The sequence below is a fragment of the Panthera onca genome, chromosome A1 (assembly GCF_046562875.1).
Source record: "Panthera onca isolate mPanOnc1 chromosome A1, mPanOnc1 haplotype 2, whole genome shotgun sequence".
NCBI lineage: Eukaryota > Metazoa > Chordata > Mammalia > Carnivora > Felidae > Panthera > Panthera onca.
This window is the reverse complement of record NC_138339.1, coordinates 25167737-25178332: the sequence shown is the minus strand read 5'-3', so window position 1 is coordinate 25178332 and position 10596 is coordinate 25167737. Positions and strand designations below refer to the sequence as shown.

The 10596-nt window shown below is 37.8% G+C and overlaps 1 protein-coding gene across 7 annotated transcripts in view; it reads left to right on the top strand.

Annotated features, from left to right (window-relative positions):
- The window catches only part of DROSHA (drosha ribonuclease III), a 125369-nt gene extending 115747 nt beyond the window's left edge, over positions 1 to 9622 (top strand). For all 7 annotated transcript variants that reach the window (XM_078444603.1, XM_078444605.1, XM_078444602.1 and 4 more), the window contains 6 exons: positions 407 to 548; positions 2261 to 2343; positions 2435 to 2538; positions 4531 to 4623; positions 5462 to 5508; positions 9203 to 9622. In XM_078444603.1, the coding sequence (XP_078300729.1) occupies positions 407 to 548; positions 2261 to 2343; positions 2435 to 2538; positions 4531 to 4623; positions 5462 to 5508; positions 9203 to 9333 (600 nt within the window). In that variant the 3' untranslated portion in view covers positions 9334 to 9622. The remainder of the gene's footprint in view (positions 1 to 406; positions 549 to 2260; positions 2344 to 2434; positions 2539 to 4530; positions 4624 to 5461; positions 5509 to 9202) is intronic.
- Positions 9623 to 10596: the final 974 nt, after the last annotated feature.

Genomic DNA, 10596 nt, shown 5'->3' with positions numbered 1-10596 from the left:
CTATACTTAAAATGGGTACATTTTACTGTCTGTAAACTATGCTGCAGTGAAGTTGACTTAAAAAGTTTTTAATACTCCTTCACTTAGTAGCATTACATTTAATGGATGCTGTGCTCTTTAATCATAGTACAGTATCCTCCCCCCAACATAGCTCACTGCTACTAAACTAAATAAACTGTTTAAATTGTCAGGTAAAATCCAGGAGCAGAGTAAGCTATTAAGGGGAAGCTAGAAGCATATGGAGTTTGTCACGGCAGCCTGGGGATAGCAGTTGAGGACTTCAACCATTGCTTACCTTGGTGCCCCTGCCTGTGAAGGGGTCTCAGGCTAGTTGGGCCCAACACAGGAGCAGGAGAGAGACCACAGTGAGATGGTTTCTAAACGTATCTCACTTTCTTTTGGCCAGTTGTTGCGAAGCTCTTTGGTGAATAACAGAACTCAAGCCAAGGTAGCAGAGGAGCTGGGCATGCAGGAATATGCCATCACCAATGACAAGACCAAGAGACCCGTGGCCCTTAGGACCAAGACCTTGGCAGACCTTTTGGAATGTGAGTCTTAGGAATAGAGCTTTTCTCTTAACCTGCAGATTCAGAGTTTAAATCAGATGCACCCACATTTATCTTACTGCTCATTATTATTATGTTCTAACTGAAGAAACCTCTCTTCCATTTTAATTTTTATTTATGTATTTCTCCAAAGTTAATTAGAAGGAAGATAATTTGGAATTAAGATAAGTGAATAATGAATTTTATATTCAGTCTTTGTTCAGTGGTATCACCCCCATCCCTGCCCCTGCACCCCTCCATTCTACTGTTCAGCCATCACATTCTTTGTGTGAAACAGTAGCAGAGTGTGGAGATGGGTAATAGTGAATCACAGCTTTTTTTTGCCACCCAGCAGCCTTCATATAGGGGCATAGAAGAAAGAAGGGTAATTTATTCACTAAATACTAAAACTATTATCTGTTGTTTTGAATGAGCTCAAAGCTCTACGGACAAATGTTGTCATCTTTGGCAGTTTCTGATATGGTCTGGAAGCATCATAAATAATCCTATTATAGATAACTAAAGGATTTTACACATCATTTTATTGTTTCTGATACTACTTTAAAATAAGTGGACCGGGGCGCCTGGGTGGCGCAGTCGGTTGAGCGTCCGACTTCAGCCAGGTCACGATCTCGTGGTCCGTGAGTTCGAGCCCCGCGTCGGGCTCTGGGCTGATGGCTCGGAGCCTGGAGCCTGTTTCCGATTCTGTGTCTCCCTCTCTCTCTGCCCCTCCCCCGTTCATGCTCTGTCTCTCTCTGTCCCAAAAATAAATAAAAAACATTGGAAAAAAAAAAAATTAAAAAAAAAAAAAATAAAATAAGTGGACCAATCACTGGGCCTTGGACCTTTTTTTTTTTTTTTTTTTTTTTTTGATATTATAGTATTCTTGACAGTTGGAATTATATACAAATATTAAAAAGTCTACCATGCAAAACCAGCTCATTTACAAAGTGCAAAGGCAGTCTAAGGAACTTAAAAGAACTTTTTCAACTAAAGAAAAGTAACTTAAAGATTAAAATTACAAAAAAAATTGAGTAATCAGTTTTACTGGAATTTTTTTTTTTCCTCAATGAAAGCTACTTTTATACCTTCCTTTAAAAACTCACTGTTTCTTTACTTGGTTACAGTACCTTTTAATGAAGTTATCTTTGGGGTCACCATTTATTAATCCAAAGTTTGATATATTGTTGTATTGTCATTAAGCCCAGTATTAAGTTTTTTTCTGGGCAGATTGAGTCTATAAATTATTTCATTTCTGTTCATGAAAGGTAACATAGACCATTGTAAATGGCTGGTCTTCTCAGGATTGGTGTTGAGGATGGCAGGCCCCAAGAATGTGCTCATTCTGATGTCCTATCTGATCTTCAGGTTTTCTTCTGATTTGTTATTAACACAGTTGTGTTCCCAGATACCATTTTTTCCCTGCCATATAGTAGCATTTTGTGTATCATTTTAACTATTTATTTAGCCTTTAACCAAATGTAATTTGGTCTTTGTACCCTCTGACTTTTGCATTTTAGTCACATCTATACTATTGCTTCTAATACCAGTGATGAAGGGTGATTCTTGTTTTAAGAAAGAGGATATGATAATTCTAAAAAATAGTGTCTGGCAGTTGAAAACCTCATTACAACATTTCTTAAAAGTCTGGGTCTCCTGATCTTTCTGGGAAATGGCGATAACATTGTGGTTTTATTTTTTAATGTTCTCCTCAGCATTTATTGCCGCGCTGTACATTGATAAGGATTTGGAATATGTTCATACTTTCATGAATGTTTGCTTCTTTCCACGATTAAAAGTAAGCTCATATAAAATATATATTAGTTCTATGCTTTACGCTCGGTGATTCCAGAGCCCATTACTAAATACTTTCTGGGGACTTGCTGCAGGAGTTTATTTTGAATCAGGACTGGAATGACCCTAAATCCCAGCTTCAGCAGTGCTGTTTGACACTCAGGACAGAAGGAAAGGAGCCAGACATTCCTCTGTACAAGTAAGTACTCGTTCCTGCAGGCGTTGGATGCTCCGGGGTGATCATGACAGGGGTCCTGCACTGGGACTTCTTTACACTGACTCTGGGCATCTCCGTGTTTTCGTTCTAAGTAAAGTAGGTCACCTTTGATTATCGGTGCTTTGTTTGTCTTCTTTCTTGTAACCTCTGCGGGGCCATGCATCTAGATTAGAAGGTTGTGCTTCTTTCTCACGGTATTTGGGTGTTGGTCCCCACTCCGCTTTGAAGCCCTGTTGGCCTTTGTCCCTGTTGCCTGACAGCTATGCACTCTGTCGGGCAGTCGCTGTGAGAAACAGGCAACTCTTCACCGCCACTGCGTTATTCACGTTTGGAGTTTTTCTTCTTAGAATGTGTGTCACACACTGCCGTGTAATTTTGAATATCTTTAGTGACAAATCGTTATCCTTTGAATGGTAGCCAAAAGTCATTCAGAAAGAATGCAGATCACTACACACAAGATACTGGTTTTGATGAAAACAGGAGATTTGACTCTGACGTAGAGTAATTATCTTGAGACTCTTATACATTGATTCAGAAGGTGTTTTCAAAGAAGAATTGCAAAAGGGGAGAATTATCAAAATAGGTGGATCGCCTCCCCAGGTATTATGTGGGTGTATGTTTTGAAGGATGTTTAAAAATCGAATTTCAGTACTGGTTTACCTCCTGTCAGTGGACACACATGGTTGCAAGTACGCACGTTGGTGCGAATGTTCCATATGGAATAAAAACCCCTCTCTGTGGGCTCTCTCAGACTTCAAAAGGAGAAACACCAGAGTGGCAGGGGGAATTTTAATCCTTTCTTATGTCTTTATTTAATAGTCACAACACGTTACAGGCTTTTTCGCTAAAAGAACTGAGGCCAAGAGAAGTTTGAGTCACCCCACAGCAAGCCACTATAAATTGTCCCAAGAAGCTGTCACCGCCAAACAATGTTTCCTTTCCTTGTTGGGAAAAATCCCCAAATGTTTAGAAATAGCACTTTAATATGTACCTAATAAGCATAATGAATATCCAAACCATATTACATGAAAGGCTAAAGCTATTTCCTCATCAAAGTGATAATTAAGGTTCAATAAATAAAATGAAGACGATAAACTTGTAGCCCAGGCCTGATTACTATAATAAGTGCCACCTTGAAGAAGCCATCCGTGTGCTTTCATCCCACAGAGTGTAGAAACACAAAGGAAATGACTGCTCCCTTCTCATAAATCCCCTGGATGCAAGTACATAGCTTGTTCTTTTTCATCAAGATGTTGGGGTTGTTTTACATATTTTTTTCAAGATTACTGTGTTCATTCCATTATCTTTGTTGGCTACTTTCAATTTCCCTTTTCCATAAAGTTATCGGTTTTACTGCGTTAGAAATCTGCACCATGTCATTAAAACCCAGAGTACCTGGCATTTTGTGTTTTGGCAATTGTGTTGTGTAATTGGCATCATAGCAAACCTCTGAAATGATCTCAGGTGTTTCAGAAATTAAATACATCTTCTGATCTTTTAGATAAGATACCAGACATTGGGAAGAATTCATAAAGGATGAAACCATACAGGTGTGGCTTGAGGTGTATTGCCCAGATACTTATCATTTTCAGTTGTGATTAGCACTGAAGAACAGTGAACAGACTGAAATAGTTACGTTTTCACTGCTGAAAGTTTGTTAGTTTTATGATACTTGGAGTATACACACTTAGAAATTGTTCAAAATATCTTACACTTTGGTGCTAGCCTTCAGATACTGTTTGTAATGCTTTGGGGAAAAAAATATGAAAATCCAGTGTAGAATTTTAAAAAATTTCCTACTTTAAAAGCTCTCTCTATATTTGTTAGGTTAGCAAATAAACTTACTCCTTGAATTTTCTTGTTATTTTTACCTTTCTCTGAGTGGTAAGTACATGTTTTTTCCTAGAGTTATATATTACCAGTAACAATTAAATAACACTTTACCCTAATTAAAGTTCCTTTTTTTCCTTTCAGGACTCTGCAGACAGTAGGACCCTCCCATGCTAGAACCTACACTGTGGCAGTGTACTTCAAGGGAGAAAGAATAGGCTGCGGGAAAGGACCAAGGTACGAGAGAAGATACTTTTAATTTCTTTGAATGAACATCCTGTGTGTCTGCGAAGTCCTTACTTGGTACTTCCAAGCTCTCTGCAGTCTGTCTTTCTAAACTCCGATTATAGAATGTTAAAGGGTAATAGCAAAGTGAATCCCAAGGATTAGTGTCCCCACCGAGCTCAGCCCCAAACTTGAGATTGGCCTTGGACAGTGCGAATACCGTTGGATAAGGGACTTTGGCTACCTTGAGAAAGCCACATTACCTGGTGCGCAGGTAAGTTGTGTCCAGTTTTAGTTACCCAACATTGCTGGGTACCCAACATTGTTGCAAGTATTTTATGGGACACATCGTGCATGATAACAGCCATTAGACATTTGATTTCTTATCGTTATTCATTTGAGCTTTGTTGGAAATGCTTACATCTCTCAGGTAAAAAGAGTTATGTATATTATCATCTTTCTTTGAACCACCTAATTTATATCTTAAATTGAGAAGTGATTAGAAGTCTGTCTATACATATATTTTTTTCTCTTTGCTTCTTTAAACTTTATGCTAAGGATGTTTAAACTTAAGTAAGAAATACTTCAGACCTAATATGGAAGGCATTTTATTACAGTATTAAGTATTAAAGATGGGGAACAAATAACTTAAATAGGCTTTGTGCAAATAAATAATGTTCCTGCACGCCCTTGTGTATATTCCTGACTTGTACAATTCAGTATGTGACAGAAGTAATCTGATAAAATTTTATGCAGTGAACATGAAAATCAGCCTGAACAATTTGTAGCCGTAGCTTGTGTTTCTGAAAAAAATCTTTAAACTGCACCTTACCTTTATTTTATTTAATAGTATTCAGCAAGCGGAAATGGGAGCAGCAATGGATGCACTTGAAAAATGTAAGCCTGTCCCTTTTTCTATAATTGTATGTTCATAATGTATATTTTATAGAGAGAAAATGAGGAAATGTAAAAATGGTAAGTACTGATAAAATGTGATCTTCTTTTCTTCATAATTATTCTCCACATAGAGTGTAGTAGAATATAAGATATGTATAAAATGGGTGAAGAATTTTTTTTTTTTAAGTATTTCCAAATGCTTTTTGATTTTCATTTTCCTTCTTTGTGTGGAGTTCCACTTTTGACCCAGGGAGCCCGTGTGAACAACCTAGTGTATTTTTTTCTGCATATTTCTCTATATTTCTAAAATCTTATGTAAGTGAAAGTTTTTTCTTTTTAGTTTTTGGCCACTGTTTTAGTAGAATGATACATTTACATACTTTTCTGCATCTTTCTGTTCTTACTCAGTAACATATCATGGGCAGCTCTATAGATGGTAGGGTGTAGCCCCAGTTCTTTCTTTCTTTGTTTCTTTCTTTTCTTTCTCTTTTTCTTTCATGTTTATTTTTGAGAGAGAGAGAGAGACCAAGCATGAGGGGAGGAGGGAGAGAGAGAGAGAGGGACACACAGAATCCCAAGCAGGATCCAGGCTCTGAGCTGTTGGCACAGAGCCTGATGCAGGACTTGAACTCACGAACCGTGAGATCATGACCTGAACCGAAGTCGGATGCTTAACTGACTGAGCCATCCAGGCACTCCCCCCAGTTCATTCTTTCTTAATAGCTGTGCAGTATTTCGTGCTATGGATTTGCCATATTTTATTCACCTTTTTTAGTTTTGGTGGACACTCTTTCTGGTTTCTTTTTTGAATCACTGTTGACGATAAATGACAATATATTGGTCCTTTTAGTTCTGTGAGATAGATTCCCAAGAGTGGGATGGCTGGGTTGAAGACACTGCAATTACATAATTGGCCATGTAGGAAATTGCATAGTCTTTTGTAAATTGAAGGCTTAAATGCAGAGGATTTTCTTCTGAAGTACATATACTTACTGTGCTGCCCAGCAGAACCTGTGAGCTAAACATGACAGTGCAATTCTATTACGCTTCAAGTACTGGTACCTGCTAAGTGTGGGAGAGAGAGCGCACAGTGGGGGAAGCTAGAAGTAAAGAGGCCCAGGGTTCTCAGCTGTGCGACATTCCAGGAAAGGCAAGAGGGCCAAGAGCCAAGTGGAAATCAGCAGACAGTAGCTTCCTCAGTGTGGGGAGGGAGGAGAAGTCGGGGCAGTAGCTAGTATTTCCAGGTTCCAGTGTCCATGGAATCTTCATTGAAAGTTTTAAGTTAACTCTGTTGGGAATTTTTTCATTTGTTATATACAAACGTACAATCACATATTGAGATAAAAGTAAGATTCTGTTTTCTACCTATAAGACTGTTAAAGGTTGTCTTTGGAGCTTTTTGTTTGCTTTTAACAATAGCACGGTATTAGAGAGATGGTCTGTTCTGAGACTGACCTCTACACATGTACTGGTAGAAGTGAATTGTTTAATAGCCGGAAAGCAATTTGACCATCTGTATCTGGTCCTTAAAGAGGATCTTTGATCCGGAGACTTCATTTCTAGGAATCAAACCTAAGGAAACAACTGGAGTTATGAGCTAAAGTTCACATGCCATGATGATAGTGACAACTTGATTTATAATAGTCAGAAAATAAAAAAGTAAATCAAACTGCATGTTTAACAGTAGGGAAATGTTTAAATAAATTATGGTATATCCCAGGGATTGGCAACCTTTTTCTGTAAAGGACCAGATAATAAATATTTTAAACTTTGCTGGCCATAACGTCCTGTCATAATTACTCAACTCTGCCATTGTAGTGGGCAGGAATGATTCATATGCAAGTGAGTGGATGTGTCTGTGTTCTAATAAAACCTTATTTACAAAAATAGGTGGTGGGCTGTATTTGGCCTATGGGCAGTAGTTGACCCATTCTTGCTTTACCCAAATGTAATATTTTGCAATCATTACAGCAGTATTTTTGAAGAGTAATGGTATAGAGAAATGCTTATACTAGGATACATTTAAAAACAAAAGTGTACCCATAAAAACGTACCTATGGTGTTCTCTCCCAAAGTAAGGGTGGGTGGGGAAATGATGAAGTCTTCATGTGTTTATGTAATATATACACATTTACACTGTGTATGTATGTGTGTAGCATAACTTTACTTCTTAGGGAACTTAAGGATATATTCTAAAGGTTTATCAATGATTACATCTGAGTGGTGGGATCTTTTTAATGCAAATTAAGTTTTAGAATAGAATTTACTGAGGAAGGTAGGACTCATTTTGTAGAAACATGCTTTATAGCTTACTTTTATTTATTTTATCTATCTATCTATCTTTTTTTAAAGTCCTTACAGTGTGTGAAACCTGTGTTTTATATAATACAGAAGGTCAACTTGATATCATTTAGGGAATTGGATTTTATTCCTGCTTTATTTCTAAAATACAGATGTCATTATATATGTCTTTTGTTCAAAATCAGCCAGTGACTTAGATATACAACATCTGATTCACTGCTTGCCACTCAGATGTTTTTCCTACCACTGTGTTCCTGTCCCTTCTCCCACCTGGGGCTGAGGATGAAACACTATATAAAAAAGGGGGGGAAATAATTTAGGAATTTGCTGTCTATTTGTATCCACTTTAATTAAGCTTCAACTTTAACAAAAAATAAACTTGCTCTTCCCCAAACATGCCGTGCTCTCTCTCCCACATCTCTGAATCTTCATATTTTTAAATGTGACGTAGGAGCTCTTGTATAGAACGACCCCTTACTCAGTTAGGCAGGACAGCGCCATTTTCCCTCTGTGTTACCAGGTATCTTGGGTGGCTCTCATTCATGCACGCATCCGTTTGTGATGTTTGTTGTTGAAACATATAAGTGTTTGTTGACTGCGTGTATAAAGTGACTTTTTCCTTATTCCATCCTTGATTTCTTATCCCATCTCTACACTTGTTATATGCCACAAATGATAGCTGAGTCATAAAATTTTTAAATCTTAACCAAGGTTTACACTGTGTCTGACACTCTTGCACAGCGTCAAATATCAAACCACTTGTAGCTTAAACTATACCAATGAGTGACCTGTTTCCTTTAACTAAATAAAAATGCTTTACCTGTGTTGCTGTTGCTGACATAACTTTGGGTATCTCGTGGTAAACTTTTAAAAATAGAATTATCAGAAATAATGACTTAACGCCGTTTGTCCACCAAATCTTTTTCTTCTTTTCAGAAATTTTAATTCTTGGTAACTAATGGTGTGATAATACCTTTATTTGTATGAAGCTTTTGGTTTTAACTTTGCAAAAATACACAGGTCCATTTGACTGTATTCTGTAATCTCTCTCTGACAATCACTTCTTACTAGGAGAACTGTGTTAAAACATCTCCTGCCTACCTGGAACCATTCTGAAACCACACATCTGTGTTCTAACATTTCTATATGTTTTGGTGCCTTTTATACTCAAGTTCATCTCAGATATTGCAATCTAGAATTAGGGGTCCTGGTGCAGACTTCCACTGTGTTTCTGAATGATAAAAGACTAAGGGAGCCCACCGAGCAGTTGCTTGCCTCTTGCTTTGAATATGCAGCTCTCCATTTCCCTTGAATGTGTGTGTGGTTAGTTTACATCATTCTTTGCACTAGAGGCTACCCTTTATTGAGTATAAAATGTATCTCCTCGTGTCAGATAACTTTCCCCAGATGGCCCATCAGAAGCGGTTCATTGAACGGAAGTACAGACAAGAGTTAAAAGAAATGAGGTGGGAAAGAGAGCATCAAGAGAAAGAGCCAGATGAGACTGAAGACATAAAGAAATAAAGGCGGGCACGGAAGTGGTGGCGTATTTACTTGCTTAATAACTGTGACTGTTGCCCATTGAGATCTAGCCTAGTTTTCCTACAGACAATGAATGAAGTGTGCCCATTGAAATAAAACACAAAGTCAAAATCGCTCTTGTTGTTTTACTGATCTAATACGCTGTTTTTAGCTGGATGGTCTTTATTACAAAGTATTTGGTTTCTCTTCTGTTTAATGGAAAACCTTACTTTGGTGGATGTGCATATTCCCTTTTATTTTGTTCTTTAAACAATAAAATTTGAAAAGCATATTCTATGTGGAATAGATCATGTTCTTCTATGTCTGTCTGAGATTGTGTCACAAGACTTTCAGCTGACAAGTGAAAAATTCGCCTCACTAGATATTTGGGCTACACTCTATTAACATCTATACTTTTGGAAATCGCTGGATTATTAACTAGATTTTTCAGCTTTCATCTGGATGTTTATCGTCTTCTCAACTGCAGAAATTGAACTTACCCCTCATTAAGCAGTGAATTCTTTGTAGAAGGGATCCCTTTAATGTTTAACTGGTTAGTGGGAGTGGGGATAGACATATATTCTTTGAGTCATCAGAATAGGGGAGAGATCACGACTCTAAGCCAGATGACACTTTAAATCAGATACTCTAACTCTGGGGTCAGTGGATGCTTTAAGAAGTTTATAGATGGACTTAAAGGAAGTCTCAGAAGCTCCTGAAATTGTATTGGATTTTGTGTCTATCGGGGGGAGTTGGGAGTGGGCGGGGGGCAGGATGAGGACCTTGTGGCTTTCATCAGCTTAAAGCGGTCCCTGCAATAATGGGCTAACGTTACATTAAAAGGCATGACATTTTTTTAAAAAATGTTATTTTAAACTGAATATCACTTGTTTTTTATTAATAAAGGCAAAACCTCTTCTTTAAAACAAATGTGTTTTCATTCATTATTTTGGCAAATACATGGTGAATGACTACTGTGTATCAGGTATTATTCTAGGCTCTGGGGTTACAGCAGTGAACAAAATAAAACTCCCTGCCCTCAGGGAGCTAATGTACTAGTAAGGAATACACACAATAGACAAGAAAATAAAACATAGGTCACATGGTGGTGTAGATGATGGCCAAAAATAAAGCAGGGTGGTGGGATGGGTGCTGTTTTCAATCAGGTGGTTCATGAGATCCCTAAACGGTTGCATTTGAGTTAAGATCTGAAGGAGGAGAGTGAGTGAGCTTTTCAGGTATCCGGAGAGTTTCTTACTTACAACT